Source organism: Salmo salar, chromosome 12, assembly GCF_965601325.2.
Source record: "Salmo salar chromosome 12, fSalSal1, whole genome shotgun sequence".
NCBI classification, from domain to species: domain Eukaryota; kingdom Metazoa; phylum Chordata; class Actinopteri; order Salmoniformes; family Salmonidae; genus Salmo; species Salmo salar.
Genome location: NC_138302.1, coordinates 79,350,601 through 79,376,856, shown reverse-complemented (window position 1 = coordinate 79,376,856; position 26,256 = coordinate 79,350,601). Strand labels below are relative to the sequence as shown.

Here is a 26,256-nt window from a genome sequence, read left to right as displayed (position 1 = left end):
TCTCTGTCCTCTCCACGGCAGCCCTGCTCTCTGTCCTGTCCACGGCAGCCCTGCTCTCTGTCCTCTCCACGGCAGCCCTGCTCCCTGTCCTCTCCACGGCAGCCCTGCTCTCTGTCCTCTCCATGACAGTACAGTGACCCCATATGTGTGCTAGCTGCTGTGAAGCATTCTGGATTCTCCCTGGGGTGGCATGGCATCAGTGGAGCACAGACTGTGTCCAGCAGAGCCGAGCAGGATGCTAGGCTAGGAGAGGCCATTCCAAAGCACAGCTACACTATACTGGGTCAGGGTCTCTCCCTTTTCTTAACACCCCATTACCCCAAGTATACTGTCAGTCTCTTCTCATTTCCTAATCTCAAGCACAAAGAAACACAGCAGGAGGGCATAAGAAAATATATTCAGTGCTTTTAAGTATGATATTGCATTTAACGCTCACATCACACTGTTTTGGTTGAGAGGGATAAGGGGCTTATGAAAAGCAACATGCACGCACACATGCACACGCGAACACACACTTACACGCATACACATTTCACATTTACACACACAAACACAACTGAGAATGAGAGAGAGAGAGAGAGAGAGAGAGAGAGAGAGAGAGAGAGGAGAGAGAGAGAGAGAGAGAGAGAGAGAGAGAGAGAGAGAGAGAGAGAGAGAGTGCAATTCCAACATCACATTATGGTAAAAACCTTCCAAGCCCACTCCTTTCCCCTCCCTCCCTCCCTCCCTCCCTCCCTCTCTTTCCTGCAGCTGCCTCCATTCCCTATGATTTCAGTTGTTTACCCCTCTCGTTTATGGCAGAGGCCTTTGAACAGGAGAGCGTGGCATTGTGAAGGGGAGTGTGTGCTAAGCCCCGCACCCCTGTGTGTTTATCTGCCTCTCCCAGCTGGGCTCCTGGGGGAGGGATGAGGCCTGGGAGAGAAGCTGGGATGAGGGCTAGGATGGAGACTGGGAGAACACTGGGAAAAAAGCTAGGATGAGGCTAGGACAAGGGCTGGGGAATGATTAGGTTTTTTGTCCTTCTAGAGGAAATTCTATCCTCACAGATCACCACAGTTAGTTACACATACACACAACAAGGTACATCCCTCACTCCCATGAAAACAAACATACGAAAGCAAGAGAGAAAACAAGGAGAAGTGAAAGTGAAATGGTGAGAACTGAGGAGAGAACGAGTGAGCGTAAGAAGGAGTGTGGGGGTTGGCAAACAAGGAAGTGGTAGATGGAGAGGGATCAAGTGCAGAATAAAGATGGAGATCATGCTAAGGACACTGTGTATTCAGTCAGTCTCACTGAGGAGCCTCAGCACAGCATTCATCAGCAACACTTATGTTCCCTCAGGCACCGTAGACGCTGCTATCCACCTGCTCTATTCAAGACGTAGGCGTCGCAGCATGAAGTACCCACTTAGGGAACCAAAAGCCTGAAAAGCCTGATATCTTCTCTCTACAACTGCAGAAATCTGGGACAGTCTTTATCAAGAGGAGAGGGAAAGAGAGGACCATGTCTGCAGCCCTTTTAATGTTTTGAACCACCATTACAATACTCATATAAAGGGTCTACACAACCACCCTGAGAGCCAGGAACCCAGCTATTACAACATTATTACCACTTGGGTTAGAAGAACTAAACAGGGACATGATCCTTGCTACAGCACCTCTCGCCTACTGTTAAAGCGTACACTTCAGTGTAACACACTCAAGCTGTTGTGTTTGGTAAGTGTCTATATGGGTATGTGATGATAAAGCATAGCCTCTGAAGAACGTACAAACAACACTGCCTATCAAGGGCTTTCCCCCCACATGTGTTTCCATGCTGTGCCTGTCTCCAGTGATACTGTGTCTGTGTGTGTGTGTCTGTGTGTGTGATAAAAATATCCCTTTTCTTCCACTCGAGCGGAAGCATTATCCACAATGCACAGTTCCCTCCTACATGGTCCGTCAGTGTGGTAACATGAGCAATTTTACGCTAGCAAGTTACAAAATAAAACGCCAACCGTCTTTCAAAAACAGTCAGAGACAACCGGGAGAATAAACTAAATCGCATTTACGCTTGCGCTTAATCAAAGACAAATGCCCAATGTAGAAAGCTACAAACAGATCTGTTTTGGAAAAACTATTTTTTTCTGCCTTTAAATGGTCTTGACCATGGTGAGCCTCCATTTTCAATGAGGTCCTTTTTGTTCATAGTCCTCTTATTTATACCCATTTAGTCTTAAAAGAGGACAATCTCAGATATGCAATACTGTACTTCAAAGTGATTTAGTGACATAACTAGCCCAACATACACTGTGAAAACAATCTGATCAAGACACTATGGTAGAATCAAGTTTTCATGGAAGTTGATTGTGCTACATGGTGAATGCTTTGTGCCCTGCTTAACCCATCTCTCTCTCTCTCTCTCTCTCTCTCTCTCATATATTTCTGCAAGCTTGACTGACCACAAGCAAGCAGAAAATCTCAATTTATTTTATAACAGTGCTTCTTCATGCTCCTCTTCTCCTCATGGGGTTTCCATGGCTACTTGGTCAGGTGACCTAGCAGGAGCCCATCCCCTGCCCTGCAGTCACTGTCACAGCAGTTAGTCAGCCTCGGCCACCCAACAGGGATATGATACGACTGTGTGTGTGCGTGTTAGTATGCATACACCACCCAGCAGTGGTACAGTGTTAAGTGTGTGTGGATGGTAGGACAGCAGATAGTTATTTTTTTGTAAATATATATATATATATATATATATATTTTTTTTTTTTTTTAATATATTTTCCTTTATTATTTTCCCCTAACCCTACCCCCCTTCCCCAAAATGTAGGCTTCTACTTCCAGCTTATACATAATATATACATTTTAAGGACACAATGTATTTTACAATTTTACAATAGTCATCCTTCAGCTAGCGTCAACCCCTCCCATCTATCTCTGAAGACCATCCAGTTTGATTTATATTTGCCATATATTTCTAACTGTGTTGTTTCACAAGTTCTGAACCCATATACATTTCACGGGCACAATATATTTTGCATTAGTTATCTTATTGTTTTTAGTCCCACCCTTCAGCTCGACTCAACCCCTCACATCTATCTCTTAACACCATCCATTTTTGATTTCTATTTGCCATATATTTTTCAACTGTGCTGTGATGTTTCACAAAAGTTCTGAACCTTTCTATTCTCATAGTTTCTACAGATTGTAAATGAAAGATAACAGCAGTTATTTTTTTGTGTGTATGTGAAAGTGAATATTTGTGCAAAAACCTATGAGTGAGAGTTCCAGTAATTGTATTATATGTAAGAGTGGACACTTTTAGCTGAATGCCACTTTACATTCATATTACTGGGCATGTCAAATTCTCTCTCTTTACTAAAGAGATGAGACACAAAAGTGTGGTGTTCACACCTACAGTATATGCCCACTGGACCCAGATGTCAATTCAACTTCTATTCCACATTGGTTCAGTGAAATTTCATTAAAATGATGTGGAAACAACGTTGATTCAACCAGTGTGTGCCCAGTGGGTGTTCACCTTGATGAGGCTGTTAATACTATTTGCTTTTAACACAATGGTATATGTTACAGAGCTACAAACATTCCACAAATAGAGTGCTTTTTGGGTAGTGTAATTCTGGTTAAAAAATTTGAAAAATATTTATTTCACCTAATTAAAACATTCTGTTATAAAGAGCGTAAAGAGCATAAAAACATGTGTTCACTTACTATAGTTAAGTGCCAATTAAGTGCCAAATAAAGCAACAGGGTTGACCGTAACAGGGTTGACAATTTTATCTTAAATCAGCCATAAATTCCTTTGTGATAGGGGGAATGGAGGCAACAGGGAGGGGCAATTGAATGCAAGCGTGACAAAAACATTAAATTGTTAAAAACAAAATCCTGCCTATCTATCTATGGGTAACAGTGCTGACGTGTTACGCTTGACACACTCAGTTTTCCACCAGAAAAAAAAATGAAAATGGCCAAATATAGTAGAACCAGCTCACCTGCTTTAACACAGTGATTTGACTAATAGATGTCCAATGTGTCTTCTGAAAGTGTTTTTTAAAGAACAGTTTCACTATATTAAAACAAGAGTTCCGTTCACGTAACATGGTTAACCTGAGGATCAAACATAAATTAATCACAAATCACATTAAATAAATAATAATCTTCAGAAATTACTTTGTCAAAGCAACAACATAATTAGGGCTTTACAATGATGGTTAAAACTTGGGAAAATGTTTGGGGTGGTGGGTTAAAATATTCCTAGAAGACGGAAAAGGGCGACATGTCAAATTTGCTGATTTTTGGCATTTTAGCAAGTCTTTATTCATACAAAAAAATCTGATTTATTGAATTTGACCAACCACATCCGAACTTTTCACATCAGATCTTTTTCAGAGCTGATCTGATTGGTCAAAAGACCAATTAGTAAAAACATATATCAGAATTGGGCTGCCTGTGTAAATGCAGCCCATGTGGTTTATATTAAAGGGACTTCATTTAATAAAACAGGCTTTTAAAATGCAATATTGGTGCACAATTTCTACTCCAGACCATTAGACTACACTCTCCAACCTTTCCCCTGTAGGGTTTCACCCGCTGATCGATGTTGAGAAGAGTGGCATTGGGCATGATCTCTGCTCCTCGCTCCGACGAGAGGCCGTGCCAACAAAAAGGAAGGGACAGGCCAACCTTCTCCTGCCTGACTCACAGACCGAGACGAGCCCAGAGACGTGAGCACCCCTCTGACATGATGGGTTAGCATTAGCAGAACTAAGTTACAGCCTAAAGCTCCATCCACATCACATGCGGACTGTGGAGACACATACACACACACGCATACGCCCGCCCGCCCGCCTGCCCACGCACAGACAGACAGACAGACAGACAGACAGACAGACAGGCAGACAGGCAGACAGGCAGACAGGCAGGCAGGCAGGCAGGCAGGCAGGCAGGCAGGCAGGCAGGCAGGCAGGCAGACAGACTAATATTGTAATATTGTAGTATTGTCCATTTTATATTGCAAATTTGAATTAATAGAGTAATAATGTAATAGTATTTTGTATGATGTATTACGTCATTGTTTTAATCCTGTTTGGACCCAAGGAAGAGTAGCTGCCATAACCACGGTAAGTAGTTTGGGGGTGAGGGTGCAGCAATGTGGTACGACAAATACTTCCTCCCCCAAAATATTATTTTATTGATGAAATAACGCAGTGCAGCTGCCTTAGCTTCACAAGTAATCAGGTGTGTAGTGCTGGGGGAGCGCGAGGGAGTGGCGCTCCCTCAATTTTTTCAATTTGAGAATGAAAAGAACATTTATTCTGATCAATTCTAAATAAATTATATTTAATAACCACAAAAATTCCATGAAAAATGATAGAATGACAAACTAAATAAATATGTAGGCTACAGCAGCATAGAGGAAGTTAAATTATGGTTTCTTCCCTGTCTTCTGTCTGGCAAATGATGAGGAACTGTAGGCTACATGTGTGCACTGCAGAGGCCCATTGGAGGCCTGACAACTTTAGAACTTCAGAATATTTTAAAAATTTCACCTATCTTTCTTGATAAAACTCCACCGACCTGCTCTTGTGCGGTGGAACACAGAACGATATGTGACCATTTGCTTACAGCGACACTGTTCTGCCGAGGACGCCCAAACACATGGCCACAGGGGAGGCAGGTAGCCTAGCGGTTAACAGCGTTGGGCCAGTAACCGTTGGGCCAGTCACTGTTTTGAATCCCCGGGCCGACTAGGTGAAAATCTGTCCATTTGCCCTTGAGCAAGGCACTTAACCCTAAATGCTCATGTACAGATGAAGTCGGAAGTTTACATACACCGAGGTTGGAGTCATTAAAACAAATTTTTCAACCACTCCAAAAATGTCTTGTTAACAAAATATAGTTTTGGCAAGTCGGTTAGGACATCTACTTTGTGCATGACACATGACATTTTTCCAACAATTGTTTACAGACAGATTCTTTCACTTATAATTCACTGTATCGCCTACCTTCAAACTCAGTGCCTCTTTGCTTGACATCATGGGAAAATCTAAAGAAATCAGTCAAGACCTCAGAAAGAAAATTGTAGACCTCCACAAGTCTGGTTACAGCCTTGGGAGCAATTTCCAAATGCATGAAGGTACCACGTTCATCTGTACAAACAATAGTACGCAAGTATAAACACCATGGGACCACGCATCCGTCATACCGCTCAGGAAGGAGATGCGTTCTGTCTCCTAGAGATGAACGTACTTTGGTGCGAAAAGTGCAAATCAATCCCAGAACAACAGCAAAGTCCTTGTGAAGATGCTGGAGGAAACAGGTACAAAAGTATCAAAATCCACAGTAAAACGAGTCCTATATCGACATAACCTGAAAGGCCGCTCAGCAAGGAAGAAGCCACTGCTCCAAACCGCCATAAAAAAAGCTACAGTTTGCAACTGCACATGGGGACAAAGATCGTACTTTTTGGAGCAATGTCCTCTGGTCTGATGAAACAAAAATAGAACTGTTTGGCCATAATGACCATCGTTATGTTTGGAGGAAAAAGAGGGAGGCTTGCAAGCCGAAGAACACCATCCCAACCGTGAAGCACAGGGGTGGCCGCATCATGTTGTGGGGGTGCTTTGCTGCAGGAGGGACTGGTGCACTTCACAAAATAGATGGCATCATGAGGGAGGAAAATTATGTGGATATATTGAAGCTACATCTCAAGACATCAGTCAGGAAGTTAAAGCTTGGTCGCAAATGGGTCTTCCAAATGGACAATGACCCCAAGCATACTTCCAAAGTTGTGGCAAAATGGCTTAAGGACAACAAAGTCAAGGTATTGGGAGTGGCCATCGCAAAGCCCTGACCTCAATCCTATAGAACATTTGTTGGCGGAACTGAAAAAGTGTGTGCGAGCAAGGAGGCCTACAAACCTGACTCAGTTACACTAGCTCTGTCAGGAGGAATGGGCCCAAATTCACTCAACTTATTGTGGGAAGCGTGTGGAAGGCTACCCGAAACGTTTGACCCAAGTTAAACAATTTAAAAGCAATGCTACCAAATACTAATTGAGTGTATGTAAACTTCTAACCCACTGGGAATGTGATGAAAGAAATAAAAGCTGAAATAAATCATTCTCTCTACTATTATTCTGACATTTCACATTCTTAAAATAAAGTGGTGATCCTAACTGACCTAGACAGGGAATTTTTACTAGGATTAAATGTCAGGAATAGTGAAAAACTGAGTTTAAATGTATTTGGCTAAGGTGTATGTAAACTTCCGACTTCAACTGTAAGTCGCTCTGGAAAAAAGTGTCTGCTAAATGACTAAAATGTAAATGCCCCTGTAAATCCCAAGAGCCTGACCCTCTCTGAAGTTGCTGTAGCCCTGCTTGGAATCCTTAGCCTATATTAACTATTGGTTGAGACGCAGGGCCCGTCAGGATTGGAAATGGGCCAATTCTATGTAGTAATGATTTATGTTCACTACTTGGTCAATTGATTTGATGATTCAATCTACGCAAATAAAAAATATGAATTGATGGTTCAACCCTTGGTTTTCCTTTATTCTCTAATAGATATATTGTAACCATGTGTTCAAGCTAATCAAATCAAAGTTTATTTAGTGCTGTCCTTTCAAAACCACTAAATCATTTAAAATAACACTTATCAAGATATGTTGCCTACGCTTAATAGTCCTACTTATCACTTATTATTATTACTACAAATAGAAGATTATCACTTCTCACAATGGTGCTCGTTTAGTAAAGTTAGATCAATGCTGAATCAAATGTCTTGCTAGATCACATAACGATGAATTCGTATTAGAGGTCGGCCGATTATGATTTTTCAACACCGATACCGATTATTGGGGGCCCAAAAAAACGATACCGATTAATTTTCGTATTTATTTGTAATAATGACAATTACAACAATACTGAATGAACACTCATTTTAACTTAATACAATACATCAATAAAATCAATTTAGCCTCAAATAAATAATGAAACATGTTCAATTTGGTTTAAATAATGCAAAAACAAAGTGTTGGAGAAGAAAGTAAAAGTGCAATATGTGCCATGTAAGAAAGCTAACGTTTAAGTTCCTTGCTCAGAACATGAGAACATATGAAAGCTGGTGGTTTCTTTTAACATGAGTCTTCAATATTCCCAGGTAAGAAGGTTTAGGTTGTAGTTATTATAGGAATTATAGGACTATTTCTCTCCATACGATTTGTATTTCATATACCTTTGACTATTGGATGTTCTTATAGGCACTTTAGTATTGCCAGTGTAACAGTATAGCTTCCGTCCCTCTCCTCGCTCCTACCTGGGCTCGAACCAGGAACACATCGACAACTGCCACCCTCGAAGCAGCGTTACCGATGTAGAGCAAGGGGAATAACTACTCCAAGTCTCAGAGCGAGTGACGTTTGAAACGCTATTAGCGCGCACCTCGCTAACTAGCTAGCCATTTCACATCGGTTACACCAGCCTAATCTCGGGAGTTGATAGGCTTGAAGTCATAACCAGCGCAATGCTTGAAGCATTGCGAAGAGCTGCTGGCAAAACGCACGAAAGTGCTGTTTGAATGAATGCTTACGATCCTGCTGGTGCCTACCACCGCTCAGTCAGACTGCTCTATCAAATATCAAATCATAGACTTAATTATAATATAATAAACACACAGAAATACGAGCCTTAGGTCATTAATATGGTCGAATCCGGAAACTATCATCTCGAAAACAAAACGTTTATTCTTTCAGTGAAATACGGAACCGTTCCGTATTTTATCTAACGGGTGGCATCCCTAAGTCTAAATATTCCTATTACATTGCACAACCTTCAATGTTATGTCATAATTACGTAAAATTCTGGAAAATTAGTTCGCAACGAGCCAGGCGGCCAAAACTGTTGCATATACCCTGACTCTGTGTGCAACGAACGCAAGACAAGTGACACAATTTCACCTGGTTAATATTGCCTGCTAACCTGGATTTCTTTTAGCTAAATATGCAGGTTTAAAAATATATACTTCTGTGTATTGATTTTAAGAAAGGCATTGATGTTTATGGTTAGGTAGTCGTGCAACGATTGTGCTTTTTTCGCAAATGCGCTTTTGTTATATCATCCCCCGTTTGGCCAAGTTGGCTATCTTTGTTAGGAAGAAATAGTCTCACACAGTTCGCAACGAGCCAGGCGGCCCAAACTGCTGCATATACCTGACTCTGTTGCAAGAGGTGACACATTTTCCCTAGTTAAAATAAATTCATGTTAGCAGGCAATATTAACTAAATATGCAGGTTTAAAAATATATACTTGTGTATTGATTTTAAGAAAGACATTGATGTTTATGGTTACGTACACGTTGGAGCAACGACAGTCCTTTTTCGCGAATGTGCACCGCATTGATTATATGCAACGCAGGACAGGCTAGATAAACTAGTAATACCATCAACCATGTGTAGTTAACTAGTGATTATGATTGATTGATTGATTGTTTTTTATAAGATAAGTTTAATACTAGCTAGCAACTTACCTTGGCTTCTTTCTGCATTCGCGTAACAGGCAGGCTCCTCGTGGAGTGCAATGTAAAGCAGGTGGTTAGAGCGTTGGACTAGTTAACCGTAAGGTTGCAAGATTGATCCCCGAGCTGACAAGGTAAAAATGTGTCGTTCTGCCCCTGAACAAGGCAGTTAACTCACCGTTCCTAGGCCGTCATTGAAAATAAGAATGTGTTCTTAACTGACTTGCCTAGTTAAATAACGTATTTTTTTTTTTTTTTTTATCGGCAAATCGGTGTTCAAAAATACCGATAACCGACTGTTATGAAAACTTGAAATAGGCCCTAATTAATCGGCCATTCCGATTAATCGGTCAACCTCTAATTCATATTTTATATAACAGAACCGAATAGCATAGCAGGCTGTTACATTACTGTTACACCAAAAACACCTTATTTCTAATGAGATTTTAGGATGGTTAGCTGAAGCTGCATAGTCAAAAAAATGTATGAACATGAGCCAAAACTCAGAGCCACTATGCAGGATATACAGTGCATTCAGAAAGTATTCAGACCCCTTCAATTTTTCCACATCTTATTAAGTTACAGCCTTATTATAAAATTGATTAAATTGCTTGTATTTTTCTCATCAATCTATACACAATAGCTCATAATGACTAAGCAAAAATAACAATATATATATATATATATAAAAGAAATTGGAAATATTACATTTACATAATCACAATTACACACATTTACAAATATCCCTTTACAAAGTACTTTGTTGAAGCATCTTTGGCAGCGATTGCAGCCTCGAGTATTCTTGGGTATAACGCTACAAGCTTGGCACACCTATATTTGGTGAGTTTCTCAGATTATTCTATGCTATAGCTCAGCATTCAACACCATAGTACCCTCCAAGCTCATCATTAAGCTTGAGGCCCTGGGTCTCAACAATTGCAATTGGGTCCTGGACTTCCTGACGGGCCGCCCCCAGGCGGTGAAGGTAGGAAAAAAGCATCTCCACCTCGCTGATCCTCAACACTGGGGCCCCACAAAGGTGCGTGCTCAGCCCCCTCCTGTACTCCCTGTTCATTCATGACTGCGAGGTCCTGCACGCCTCCAACTCAATCATCAAGTTTGCAGACGACACAACAGTAGTAGGGTTGATTACCAACAATGATGAAACAGCCTATAGAGAGGAGGTGAGGGCTCTCGGAGTGTGGTGTCAGGAAAATAACCTCTCACTCAACGTCAACAAAACAAAGGAGATAACCGTAGACTTCAGGAAACAGCAGAGGGAGCACCCCCCCATCCACATCGACGGGACCGCAGTGGAGAAGGTGGAAAGTTCAAACAATCTTGTTTCTCATGGTCTGAAAGTCCTTTAAGTGTCTTTTGGCAAACTCCAAGTGGGCTGTCATGTGCCTTTTACTGAGGAGTGGCATCCGTCTGGCCACTCTACCTTAAAGGCCTGATTGGTGGAGTGCTGCAGAGATGGTTGTCCTTCTGGTAGTTTCTCCCATCCCCACAGAGGAGCTCTGTCAGAGTGACCATCGGGTTCTTGGTCACCTCCCTGACCAAGGCCCTTCTCCAGCGATTGCTCAGTTTGGCTGGGCAGCCAGCTCTAGGAAGAGTCTTGGTGGTTCCAGACTTATTCCATTCAAGAATAATGGAGGCCACTGTGTTCTTGGGGACCTTCAATGCTAAAATTTCTAAAAACCTGTTTTCGCTTTGTCATCATTATGAGATATTGTATGTAGATTAATGAGGAAAATGTAATTTTTAATTTTTATTTCTTTCACCTTTATTTAACCAGATAGGCCTGTTGAGAAAAAGTTGTCATTTACAACTGCGACCTGGCCAAGATAAAGCAAAGCAGTCTGTCACAAACAACACAGAGTTACACATGGAATAAACAAACGTACAGTCAATAACACAATAGAAAAGTCTATATACAGTGTGTGCAAATTAAGTAAGATTAGTGAGGTAAGGCAATAAATAAGCCACAGTGGCGAAATAATTACAATATAGCAATTAAACACTGGAGTGATAGATGTGCAGAAGATGAATGTGCAAGTAGAGATACTGGGGTGCAAAGGAGAAAAAAAATTAAATATGGGGATGAGGTAGTTGGGTGGGCTATTTACAGATGGGCTATGTACAGGTGCAATGATCTGTAAGCTGCTCTGACAGCTGATGCTTAAAGTTAGAGAGGGAGATATAAGACTCCAGCTTCAGTGATTTTTGCAATTTTTTCCAGTCATTGGCAGCAGAGAACTGGAAGGAAAGGCGGCCAAAGGAAGTGTTGGCTTTGGGGATGATCAGTGCAATGTACCTGCTGGAACGCGTGCTACGGGTGGGTGTTGCTATGGTGACCAGTGAGCTGAGATAAGGCGGGGCTTTACCTAGCAAAGACTTATAGATGAACTGGAGCCAGTGGGTTTGGTGACAGATATGTAGTGAGGGTCAGCCAACGAGAGCATACAGGTCGCAGTGGTGGGTAGTATATGGGGCTTTGGTGATAAAACGGATGGCACTGTGATAGACTACATCTAGTTTGCTGAGTAGAGTGTTGGGGGTTATTTTGTAAATGACATCGCTGAAGTCAAGGATCGGTAGGATAGTCAGTTTTACGAGGGTATGTTTGGCGAATGGAGTGAAGGAGGCTTTGTTGCGAAATAGGAAGTTGATTCTAGATTCCATTTTGGATTGGAGATGCTTATTGGAGAGTTTGCAGTCTAACCAGACACCTAGGTATTTGTAGTTGTCCACGTATTCTAGGTCAGAACCGTCCAGAGTAGTAATGCTAGTCAGGCGGGAGGGTGCGGGCAGCAATCGGTTGAAGAGCATGCACTTAGTTTTACTAGCATTTAAAAGCAGTTGCAAACCACGGAAGGAGGGTTATATGGCGTTGAAACTCATTTGGAGGTTTGTTAGCACAGTGTCCAAAAAAGGGCCAGATGTATACAGAATGGTGTCGTCTGCATAGAGGTGGATCAGAGAATCACCAGCAGCAAGAGCGACATCATTGATATATACAGAGAAAAGAGTCGGCCCAAGAATTGAACCCTGTGGCACCCCCATAGAGACTGCCAGGGGTCCGGACAACAGGCCCTACGATTTGACACACTGAACTCTATCTGAGAAGTAGTTGGTGAACCAGGTGAGGCAGTCATTTGAGAAGTCAAGGCTATTGAGTCTGCCGGTAAGAATGCAGTGATTGACAGAGTCGAAAGCCTTGGCCAGGTCGATGAATAAGGCTGCACAGTATTGTCTTTTATCGATGGCGGTTATGATATCGTTTAGGACCTTGAGCGTGGCTGAGGTGCACCCATGACCAGCTCGGAAACCAGATTGCATAGCAGAGAAGGTACGGTGGGATTCGAAATGGTCGGTGATCTGTTTGTTAACTTTGCTTTCGAAGACCTTGGAAAGGCAGAGTAGGATAGAGATAGGTCTGTAACAGTTTGGGTCTAGTGTCTCCCCCTTCGAAGAAGGGGATGACCGCGGCAGCTTTCCAATCTTTGGGGATCTCAGATGATACGAAAGAGAGGTTGAACAGGCTAGTAATAGGGGTTGCAACAATTGTGGCGGATAATTTTAGAAAGAGAGGGTCCAGATTGTCTAGCCTAGCTGAATTGTAGGGGTCCAGATTTTGCAGCTCTTTCAGAACATCAGCTATCTGGATTTGGGTGAAGGAGAAATGAGGGAGGCTTAGGCAAGTTGCTGTGGGGGGTGCAGAGTTGTTGACCGGGGTAGGGGTAGCCAGGTGGAAATGCATGGGAGATTATTATTTACCATAAAGTAGTGTGAAAGTATCAGGTTTTGACGACTAGATGCCGCTGTTCCTGCTATACCAACAAACTCTTTTATCCATTTTGCTGGTCTCTTGTGTTTATTAAATAGATCACAACGTTTCTTTTGCAACTTTGGGTAGAACACGAATAGATTTGGCTCATGATTGGTACACTAGGGCTCCTGAGTGGCGCAGCAGTCTACGGCACTGCATCTCAGTACTAGAGGTGTCACTACAGACCCTGGTTAAATTCCAGGCTGTATCACAACCGGCTGTTATTGGGAGTCCTAGGGCTGTGCACAATTGGCCCAGCGTCGTCCGGACTAGGGTTTTGCTGGGGTAGGCTGTCTTTGTAAATAAGAATTTGTTCATAACTGACTTGCCTAGTTAAATAAAAAATTATGAAAATAAATTGTGTGGTCATCCTCACAAGTCCTCCATGAAAGCAAATCCTTTTTGTCCTTCTCTTAGCAACCTAATACTGACTGACTGCTGAGGGCCCTATCCTGGCAAACAAGGATAATCTGGGGCAAAAATACACTCATAGCTTTCAGATGCATAATAATGCACTTCAGTCAAATTCAACTTCTTCCTATTTTGATGATCTTTGAATACATTTGGACATATGACTTGAGTAATAGATTATCACACACTCCTCAGGATTCAATATTGTGCAGAATGACCAAGACACCGGCCATCAGAACTGCTAATAAGAATCAGTAATAGTAAAGGTACTGAAGATTACTTGGTTTTACTTACATCTCGGTCATCTCTTTTTTTTCTGACCCTGGCCACTCCTACAAATTAAGCTGAACCAATTTAACCACTCTGTGCATCCGAGTGTGCCAGTGGGTTGGCTGTCTCTGTGTCACTCTGCTCCTTATGGGAAAGATGCTGTTTCCTCCTCTAGTCCTCTGCATTGTTTCAACACACTCATAGAGTGAAACTGTCGTCTCTATGTCACTGTGACACCACTACATTCTCAGAGCTCTGTCAGCCCTTGCCCCAGAAGCCACCAAGTTCAAGCTGTTTGCGTGTGTGTGTGTGTGTGTGTGTGTGTGTGTGTGTGTGTGTGTGTGTGTGTGTGTGTGTGTGTGTGTGTGTGTGTGTGTGTGTGTGTGTGTTCTGCAAACAGTCACCATATACTGAAACATCAGTCAATTATTGACTGTCTACTGTTATATAAAAAATAATACTTCAATTCAACAGCTGACCCCTGAGCCATGTCACTGTTGTAATTTAGATAAGTAGGCCTAAATAACATTGTAAAAAGTCAATACAATTTTGAGAGCTACTTATGATGGAATTGTAGGCGGCATATGATAATTTTATATCCCTTCATGTTTTTATATTGTTGTTATTTGTAAATTGACAAATTATATAATGCCACAGTCACCCATGATTACAATGGAATTATGGAAACCAAATATATACCAGTGACTTGCAGTGTTTTGACGTGAACCCCTGATAAAGACAGCTTGCTGTTGAAACGTTGGTCAATACATCATTGCATCAAATCTACTAGAGTGCTGCTTTTCCTTTACTGTTTATCCATATGTGACAGGATGCAATTTATTCCACGAGACCTCGCACACGCACGCACATACACACACACACGAGCTCTGACTGACTGAACGTTTTGGATCACCTGCCTGCTATTTTAGACTGACCCACAAATATCACCGTGAATAACCGTTATACCTAAACAACCAATGTGACCAGACCAGCCTCCCAGTGAATACGAACTAGTAGCCACACTAGCCTTACGTAATAGAGCAGCAATTCATTACATAAACTTGAACCATTTGGTCAATGTAAAGCGAATTGTTCACACACTGATTGAACGTGCGCTGGGATGGTTCCTCGTCAGAGAAAGTGGAACATCACTATAGACGACACAGAACGCAATTATGAAAATAAAAAGTTTCACCTGAGAGTAATGGAAATGAATGAAAACAAAACGTACAGGATAGCCTAACGCTACTCTCAAAAACACAACAAGCCCGCTTAGGTAGGCAAAACAAAGACTCAATTATGAAATCGCACAGGGGTTCAGTGAGCAAATGCAAATATGACTGTGCAATGTATACAGCTAGGCTGTATATCGGCAGACACTAATAGATAGGATCAATAAATTGACTGGCTACTGTAAACATGTTATCGTTCAGTTAATTCAAACAAAACAAATAAGTGTTTCTGCAAACACTCAACTTACCCATTCCAAAACGCGGATAAATCCAAGGGGTAATTTAAGCACTTGAAACGTTCCAACAGACACGAGCTAAGGGAATAATGACAACAACAATGACATGAAAACAAAAACGATATTGTTAATCAAATAGCCATAACTATTAGTATATCATTTGACAAATTTGAATAATTGCCTTTTAACGCACATTATTTTGAGACCTGACAAAACCCCATTTACAATCAATAAACATACCTGGTTAGGTGATTCCATTTTCAAAATACTTATCTATTTGTTCAGTAAGGCGTAAACAATTTTACAGTGCTACCCAAACCGACTGATGTCTGTGCCTCGCGCAAAAGACTCTCGGCTTTAATTGCTACTGCACGGAAAAACCCGAGCTTTCTTCGGCTTGTTGAATAATAAAACTCTATAGAGACAGACTGGGATTGGCTTCACGGAAATAAACGATGGCTTCCACATTTGCCGATTGTAACGGCCTCTCCTCCCCACGTCGGAGTTGGTTGAGGGGATGTGATTGCATCTCTCGTGCATTAATGTTGGATCGAGGCACCACACATTGTAAGGTCGTATAAGTAGAAATATACAGTACCAGTCAAAAGTTAGAACACACCTCCTCATTCAAATCAAATCAAATTGTATTTTTCACATATGCCAAATACAACTAGTGTAGACCTTATAGGGAAATGCTTACTTACAAGCCCTTTAAACCAACAATGCCCTTTTAAGAAAATGTGTATTATGTAAAATATACATACACTACCGGTCAAAAGTTTTAGAACACCTCCTCATTCAAGGATTGTTATTTTCTACATTGTAGAATAATAGTGAAGACATCAAAACTATGAGATAACACATATGGAATCATGTAGTAACCAAAAAAGTGTTAAACAAATCAAAATATATGTTATATTTCAGATTCATTAAAAGCCACCCTTTGATGACAGCTTTGCACACTCTTGGCATTCTCTCAACCAGCTTCATGAGGTAGACACCTGGAATGTATTTCAATTAACATGCGTGCCTTCTTAAAAGTTAATTTGTGGAATTTCTTTCCTTCTTAATGAGTTTGAGCCAATCAGTTGTGTTGTGACACGGTAGGGGGGTACACAGAAGATAGCCCTATTTGGTAAAAGACCAAGTCCATTTTATGGCAAGAACAGCTCAAATAAGCTAAAAGAAATGACAGTCCATCATTACTTTTAGACATGAAGGTCAGTCAATACAGAACATTTGAAGAACTTTGAAAGTTTCTTCAAGTGCAGTCGCAAAAACCATCAAGTGCTACGATGAAACTGGCTCTCATGAGGACCGCCACAGGAATGGAAGACCCAGAGTTACCTCTGCTGCAGAGGATAAGTTCATTAGAGTTACCAGTCTCAGGAATTGCAGCCCAAATAAATGCTTCACAGAGTTCAAGTAACAGACACATCTCAACATAAACTGTTCAGAGGAGACTTTGTGAACCAGGCCTTCATGGTTAAATTGCTGCAAAGAAACCAGTTCTAAAGGACACCAGTAAGAAGAAGAGACTTGCTTGGGCCAAGAAACACGAGCAATGGACATTAGACCGGTAGAAATTTGTCCTTTGGTCTGGAGTCCAAATTGAAGATTTTTGGTTCCAACTGTGAGACGTGGTGTGGGTAAACGGATGATCTCAACATGTGTATTTCCCACCATAAAGCATGGAGGAGGAGACGTTATGGTGTGGGGGTGCTTTGCTGGTGACACTGTGTGATTTATTTAAAATTCAATGTACACTTAACCAGCATGGCTACCACAGCATTCTGCAGCAATACGCCATCCCATATGGTTTTGGCTTAGTGGGACTATCATTTGTTTTTCAACAGGACAATGACCCAAATCACACCTCCAGACTGTGTAAGGGCTATTTGACCAAGAAGGAGAGTGATGGAGTGCTGCATCAGATGACCTGGCCTCCACAATTACCGACCTCAACCAAATTGAGATGGTTTGGGATGTTGGACCGCAGAGTGAAGGAAAAGCAGCCAACAAGTGTTCAGCATATGTGGGAACTCCTTCAAGACTGTTGAAAAATCATTCCAGGTGACTACCTCATGAAGCTGGTTGAGAGAATACAAAGCTGCCATCAAGGCCAAGGGTGGCTACTTTGACGTATCTAAAATACATAATATATTTGGATTTGTTCAACACCTTTTTTGGTTACTACTTGATTCCATATGTGTTATTTCATAGTTTTGATGTCTTCACTATTATTCTTCAATGTAGAAAATACTAAAAATAAAGAAAAACCCTACAATGAAAAATCCTGTGAAGTGCCATTAACCCTTGTGACCATCACTCTAGCCCATTCAAGATGAGCCTGTCATCTTCTGCCCATCTCAAATGGCTGTGCTTTGTGCAGAATAATAACACCCAAATCACCATGGCTCTAAAAGCATCAAAAGTGACTATAAATACACTTACTATACAAAACATTAAGAACACCTGCTCTATCCGTGACATACTGACCAGGTGAAAGCTATGATCCCTTATTGATGTCACTTGTTAAATCCACTTCAATCAGTGTAGATGAAAGGGAGGAGACAGGTTAAGGAATGATGTTTAAGCCTTGAAACAATTGAGACATGGATTGTGTGTGTGTGCTATTCAGAGGGTGAATGGGCAAGACACAATATTTACGTGCCTTTGAACGGAGTAGTACGTGCCAGGCGCAACAGTTTGTGTCAAGAACTGTAATTCTGATGGGTTTTCCAAGTTATATTTAGGCAACTTCTATTACTTGAAGGCTACATAAATTATGTGGATTCTTATAGAATTTGACAAATAAACCTAAATTGCCAAGAACAAAACATTCAGAGAGCATTGCAGATAGAAATGGACTAGATGTGATTCTCTATATTCCCATTGTACATGCATGGTTCTGAGTATTCTGTGGTACTGAAGGATCCCCTGTGTGAAGCCCAGGCAAACAGTCAGCATGGCCAAGGGCCAATAGGAACGTGACTCAGACTCGCTGAAGCCATAATGTTATGTAATGTGGAGCAGGGACTGTTTCCAAGACTGAGTTGTACTCCTGTTTAGTCACAGTGTACAGTCATATTTAAATGCATGGGTGAAGTATATTTTGCCTGACATAAAAAAATGTTGATTCTCTGTGTGTGACTATTGTGATGAAACAGAACCCTGTTTTTCCTTGTCTTTTTCTGATGATATGATCATACCTTTCTATGCGATAGCCATTCCTAGCCAGCCCGCTGGAGGTTGAGCAATTTGTCTTCTAATTAGCCAGCCGAGGCAGAGAGAAGAGAGCTGGACTGTAAACTACCTGCAGGCAAGATGATGGTGAGCGAGGATTCCTGAGTCTACCACAGAGATTACAATTCCAATAGAGACGAGTGAAAACCAGGCTGACAGCGTGGCTAATTTTACAACATCTCTTCTCTCACTCCACCCCTCCTTCTCCCCTTGTTTTACTCTCCTGCTCACACACATTCCTCTCTTCTCATCTCCTTTTCTCCCTCTCTCTCACTCTCTCTCACACTCTCTCTACCTCTCTCTCTCACGCTCTCTCACTCTGCCTGCCTGAAGTGCTGTCCTAGCGATTAGGAAACTGTTAGATCTGATTGGCTAATCTTCGCACCACAGACAATCTAAAGGAAGTCAGCAGGAAAAATAGAGGATCTCATGCATACTTTATCCATTTAGTTGGATGTGATTTTTTTCACGAGCCAAGTCACAGGCAGCTGTGTCTGAAAGGGATGCCTGCCATACGTTTTTAGATGTTGAGAAAATGACAAGCTTGCCAGGGTCAAAACAATGGTCAATACAATGATTGACCATATGGAGATATTGACGTTGACTGATATTGATTTAGATAATCACTTATCCACAGAGCACAGGTGCCATCTCAACATATCTAATAAAAAATGTCACGATTCTGTGTTTGTGTGTGTATGTTTCTTTTCATGTTAATAATAGATATCCTTCAGCCAAGTAACTACATTTTGTTTGAATATTAATTAAGTAAACTCAGGCAAACACCTCTATACTCATTTGGGGCGGCAGGCAGCCTAGTGGTTAGAGCATTGGACTAGTAACCGAAAGGTTGCAAGATTGAATCCCTGAGCTGACCAGGTAAAAATCTGTCATTCTGCCCCTGAATAAGGCAGTTAACCCACTGTTCCTAGGCCGTCATTGAAAATAATAATTTGTTCTCAACTGACTTGCCTGGTTAAATAAAATATATATATTTTAGATCATTACCAGACCAGACCACAGCCTCCAGAGTGGTCATGTCACCACCTGAAGATTCAGAGGGGCTTTCTCCCCCCAAATGTGCAAATGGACGTTTTGCCCCTCTCAGGAAGAGCCACTGTTCATTTGAAGGAGGCTGCATGTGACCATTCCAAGGTCAACTCGCATCGCTCTACCAGCACATAGTGCCACCACCCTTCAGAGAATGCTGGGAAAAGGCTGCAAATAGATGCAAAGCAACTGAAGGGATTTTTTGCAGGGATCGCAGCTGTGTCCGCTCACTCACACTCGCTCTCTTCCTGCACTTTAAGATTCTGAGAAGAGGTGAATAGGGGTGATTCTGTGACATGATAACTGTCATGTTAAAGTGATGCCCACCTTCTGTCTACTGTAGCTCTTAAGGGGAGTTGTCTTATCCCTATCAAAATCCTCTGGGGGTTTTAGGGGAGACTCCTTGGTGCTGGAACAGGATCCGTTAGGTTCCCCTGGATGGGAGTATCAAGGAGAATCTGTCACACACACTGGCAGGTATCCAAACTCATCACACATACTTTGACAAACTGCAAATGTGCTGCAGAGGCAGAAACGAGCACACCTGGGTTCAGTACCTGGGGGACCAGAGAGTGACAGAGCAGTGTGTGTGTGTGTGTGTGTGTGTGTGTGTGTGTGTGTGTGTGTGTGTGTGTGTGTGTTTGTGTGTGTGTGTGTGTGTGTGTGTGTGTGTGTGTGTGTGTGTGTGTGTGTGTGTGTGTGTGTGTGTGTGTGTGTGTGTGTGTGTGTGTGTGTGTGTGCGTGCGTGTGTGCGTGCGTGCGTGTGTGTGCGTGTGCGTGTGCATGCGTGTGTGGGTGGGTGGGTGATAAGAGAGACAGAGGGAGAGTAAAATTCGATAATTCAGAAACTGGTGGGATTGTTATAACCATCTTAATATTAATGCTGACTTGAAAACAACCGGCAACTAACTTCTACTACAGTAGTCAAAATGACTGGAAACATTGTTTGTCAACTCCTCGCCATAAGGGCGGGCCAATTAAAACTACACAGTAAGAGCATCAACAAACACATTAAGGTTTAATTAGAAATTAACCAGCCACAAGGATCTAAACTTCTGTGTCTCTAATCAACATTTGCCTACGCAGCCAGTGCATTAAATCTCCAATTAAAGTGTTAATAACATAAAAGCTAAACTAAATGATCATATAAAGCTTTGACCAGTGGCAGTGTGGGGTGTCTTTGTCACCATAGTTACAGTGTCTCAATTAACCCACTGTCAAGAAGACATTACAGTCATAACGCCCCCTGCTGGTCACACAAAAAGAGGTGGAAAATATCAGAGGCTTTAGTTGAATAGCTGGGGATTATACAGACTTCAAATTGTTTTTCTTCAGCCTAAGAAAGAGTCTGTAAACGTACAGTTATAATCCTGGGATGACGATGGCAAAGCAAAAATATCCCTAAAAGGGGGATATGTCAAGGAAATGTATTAAGAGTGAAGGATTATGTTGTGTGTTCCTCTCTGGTTTTGGGCAGGCAGTATTATAAGAAAGTACACAGTATCCATTAGTTCAGTTTTGTCACGTCCTCTTCAGTTTAGTCTCATCTTCCTCTAGGGCAATAGACCAAAAGTGTGTTTTAGCACATGTGCTGACCAGCCACAGCACAGCACTCACACCTGCGTACCCCAACACGTGTAGCCTACTGGAGAAAAGCAAATCAGTCCTGCCTCCATAACCACACCTGATACAGCAACACATGTATCATCAGGGACATGAAACCATTATTTTTCATAGATTTAACCATCATCTAGAGATCTGACAAGAGGTATTATATTCATATTCATTGAGTCTCTACTGTGGAGTACTGTTATGTTCATCATACAGGCAAATAAACACACAAAAAACAACTGTAAGGTGCTAATCTCGGGTAAACCAGAAGTAAAATCTTGTGTAATTTTGTCAACTTTGCAGAATCTGCCCACGAGAGATGAGTACTTTGATTTTGCTCTTCCATCATCATCATAGAATGGAAAGTCCTTATTTTATATATTTTTTACTTCAGACAACTGCATGATATAAATCATATACAGGAAACTGTCAATGATATCTCCCTCGACCCATTGCCTATCTGAATAAGGATCTCTTGCGTTGAGTTTCCTAGACACTAGATGGCAGTTTTACTGTATGGTGTGCTAAGTTCAGGGCTGCTTACCTTTATAGACCCCTGCAGAAGGCCTTACGTTGTACGATCATTTTCCCCATGAAAAGTAACTGTTAACATACGTTTTTCCATCAATAAAACAAAGGTGTGGAAGCACGATCACATACAACACAGCGTCTCACACACTAGGAGTTCGGCATTAACTGTAGCCTACTTTTAAAGGCCCACCGCAATCAAACATTGGATTTTTCTGTGTTTTATATATATTTCCACGCTATGAGGTTAGACTAATACTGTGAAATTGTGAAAATTATGATAATGCCCTTTTAGTGTAAGAGCTGTTTGAAACCTGAAATTTCAGTCTGTTTTGGTGGGATGGAGTTTTGGCCTGCCTGGTGACATCCCCAGGTGGTAAATCAGATAACAGACTAATAAGACAGAGAGTTCCAAACCTCTCTGCTAATAACAGCTAGTTTTCGGTTTTCTCCTCCCCTTCAGACCACTCAGAGACAGTCCTGGCAAAATTTGTGTTTCTTTTTGACCATTTTAATTGAAAACAATCATCGGACGGCACTTTATTGTTACCCAGAAATTGAGATAAAAATGGCTGCATTGGACTTTTAAATGGTAGATCTACCACCACTGATGCCACCGTTTTCTCAGGAATGCAATGCTTCACATTTTTAAAGCAGGTCATCATATCTTACCTAGCTATCATTGTAATTCTTCAAGAGACCAATGACCGAATGACCAATGGAGAAAGTGTTAATTTAAAAGGGAAAGTGTGCCTTTGTCATGACCTTTTTTCAGATCTCTCTCTGTGTGGGTGAGTGATGTAATGAAAGACAGTTCCAAAGCAGGCTGAGTTAAGCTGGTGGAGCAGAGCAGTGTTGCGGTCTCTGGGTGTGGATGGAGCAGACAGCACAGTGACACTGGGAACAGTTACTGTTCTTCTCCTCTGTTTAAGCCTCTTTCATATCGCACCTATTGGAGGAATTATAGCAGAGAGTAGGCCAGTCACCTATCCACCTCCTACTGTAGGAAAACAGAAACCAGTGTAACTCTCAGAGCAACAACTGTACAACTGGCAGGTGTCCCAGAGAACGTCCAATGTTTACAATATTGCATAGTCTGTCTATCGTTTCCAATGGTGAGCTTTGGGGTCAATAGTATATTTTAATGAAGATCAGAGGAGCATGTATTTGATTGTCTCTCTGCTTGTCTATGTCCTTCCTCCCCTCTCTACTGTGTGAAACCACAGTTTTTACCTCTATTCTTTTCATAGGTATTCAGAAAGTTCTGTGCATTGCCTTGAGGCATTCATGGTCTATATAGTAGTGTTTGATGGGCTAGTATCTGAACACCTGTGTGTGCTTTGCTGTTTAACAGTCTCACTACATTTTTCTTCATGGGAAGAATGGGAGATACAGTATTTGACCTCTGCGATTTTGCTTATTTTCTGCAGTGAAATGTCATGGCTCAGTCATTTTGGACACCATCACATTTTTCATAGTTAGTTGTCAAACCTACCATCATGCGCCTGCAAAAACACAAAGAAATTAAACACGATTAGACACTGAAACAAAAGCCGGGCATTTGGAAATATGTCTGGTTAAATGGCATTAACCCTGGTCTCATTCTGCACCAGTAAGACAGCGTACATAATCAGGATTAACATTAGCACGATAGGGAAAACACTGACAGAAAGAGAACGAGAGAGAGGGAGAGGGAGAGGAGGAGGAGCTGTAGCACAGTCTATGATGATGGCCTCAAACTAAGATTGGTGATATGCAGTAACACATGTATGAAATACTCATAAACAAACGTGCATTCAGCCACAAACACATACACACATATTACAGTAGACCCACAGCCATTTCCATATGGCTCTGAGTAGACCTACACACGTCATTTGAGCTCTTGCCACAGATTGAAATACAGTGAAAACAGTCAGGTAAAAAAAATCTGAATCGCTTACCCAGGTGCCTCTGATAGACAGAGCTGTTCCCACATCTGTCATTGGTCAGTAGATTGCTTCTGAGGGCACCAGGAGAAGTCGACTCTATGAAAACAGGTTTAGCCCACATGTTGCTAGGCAACTAATCCAGTGGGGACGGAATGGGTCTATTGTTGTGACAATGATGGACAATTATCGGATGCTTATCTCTTTGAAGACGTTTTCCAGTGCATTGTTTGCAATTAAACAAAATGCATTTATCCTAACACTGTTCTTTACTTGACAATATGCACTTTTTCATGTCACAGAATATTTGAATATGTGCTTTCAGCTTTGGGCCATGACTATGGTCACTTTCAAATTCTAATAATTAGATTAGATTAGTTTATTAGTTACATGCACAGGATTGCAGATGTAATTGCAGGGTACCGTGCAATTCTTAAACTCAGAGCTCCAACAGTGCAGGTAAAAAAAGAGAAGTGAATGAAACAATAATAAAAAAAAATATAAATACATATTTACAACTGTAGCAATGATAAATGTCCATTGGGGGGTTGGGGGTGGGGGAGCATGTAGCTTGTTGGTGGCTATTCAGCAGCCTGATGGTCTGGGGGTAGAATCTAAAGGCCAGTCAGTCCGTTTTTGGCATGATGCGCCTATACTGCTCCCGTCTGAGTGATGAAAGTGGGGAGAACAGGCTGTGGCTCAGGTGACTGAGGTCTTTGATTTACATTTACATTTTAGTCATTTAGCAGACGCTCTTATCCAGAGCGACTTACAGTAGTGAATGCATACATTTCATTAAAAAAAATTCTCCGTACTTGATGATCGATCTTCTTGGCCTTCCTACGACACCAGTGTGCAACCAATGGTGTGTTCGACTGAGCGTAGCACCCGCTGTAGAGCCTTGCGGTCAGCGGTGGTGAAGTTGATGTACCAGGCTGTGATGCAGCCCGACAGTATGCTCTCGATGGTGCTCCTGTATAACACTGTGATGGCCCTCGGGGACAGGGAGAATTTCTTCATCCTCCATCAGGGTCTACATCAGAGTCGGCGAGATGTAAGCTCTATAGTAGGAAATGATCACTGGGTTTTGATGTTCAGTGATTGTTTGCTTTGTTTGTGTGACATCAAATGGAGGAGCAGAATCTTCTGAATCCTTAGTTATAAATTACCATGGAAACTCTCTGCTGCCCTCTTAATTGTTTTGATGTCAAATTTTTATTTTGGAATGTACAAGGCTTATGTCTGGACTGGACTGGTTGTATAGTTGTCATCCAGCCATGGTGCACCAATGGCGTAAAGTACTGTACTTAAGTAAAATACTTTGAAGTACTATATTTTGGGTATCTGTACTTTAATATTTAGATTTTCACAACTTTTACTCCACTACATTCCTTATGTACATTTTACTCCCATACATTTTCCATAACACCCAAAAAGTACCCGTTACATTTCGAATGCTTGGGCAGGACAGCAATATGGTCCAATTCACAGACCTATCAATATAACACATTGTCATCCCTACTGCCTCTGATCTGGCAGAATCCCTAAACATAAATACAGCATTTGTAAATTATGTCTGAGTGTGGGAGTGTGCCTCTGTCTGTCCACACATTTTTTTATTCAATCGTGGAGTATTTTAAGGGTAACTTTCAATTTTACTTGCGTCATTTTCTCTTAAGGTATCTTTACTTTTACTGAAGTATGACAGTTGAGTACTTTTTCCACCACTGTTCTGCACCCTGAAGGACCCATGATGTGGAAATGGCTTTGCACATGACAAGATGCATTTGTAGGCTCAATGCCAAATGGGGTATGAAGCCACCTGGGTGAACCCTACTGCCAGTGTACAACTGCATGTCAACTATCACATCGTTTTATGTATCCCTTAATGCATTGTTCAACCACATCATTGGGTAAAAAACATCACTAAATATTCAGAAATAAATCAACTAGATGTTTTCCAGTGATCAACTGCAGATGCCAGAGAGGCTCGTCCTTCCTAACTCCAATGATTTTTATTATATATTTTTTTATGTGGTTATCTGCTGCTGTCAATCTCCATCGGAAATTAGCGCTGGGAAACATACAACGACCAGAGCCTCTATCTACTCTGCAGGTATCAGGAGATGGGAGGCCAGATAGAGGCTACCCTGTGACTCCAGAGCACTGATAACCTGGAGACAGGCTGCCAAACACATCCAGTCAAATAAAGGGTGATTTTTCTCATCATCTTCTCCTCACATAGCCAGTTCTGTTAGCTGGCTGCACATCAACACACTGCTTATTCAGTCTGGGAACAGAGACTGTGTTAATTAACTGACTGAGGAGAATCACAGACACTAGCGGTTCTGGGTGGGGGTCAGGGGGGGCCAGTGCCCCTGTGACAACAATTTTG

At 41.7% G+C, this 26,256-nt stretch overlaps 1 protein-coding gene across 1 annotated transcript in view; it reads right to left on the bottom strand.

Annotated features, from left to right (window-relative positions):
- Positions 1-15,879, bottom strand: part of synpra (synaptoporin a) — a 47,350-nt gene extending 31,471 nt beyond the window's left edge. Inside the window, exons 1-2 of the mRNA XM_014133436.3 lie at positions 15,739-15,879; positions 15,511-15,576 (exon numbers count right to left, since the gene is read on the bottom strand). Of these exons, the coding sequence (XP_013988911.1) occupies positions 15,511-15,576; positions 15,739-15,756 (84 nt within the window). The 5' untranslated portion in view covers positions 15,757-15,879. The remainder of the gene's footprint in view (positions 1-15,510; positions 15,577-15,738) is intronic.
- Positions 15,880-26,256: the final 10,377 nt, after the last annotated feature.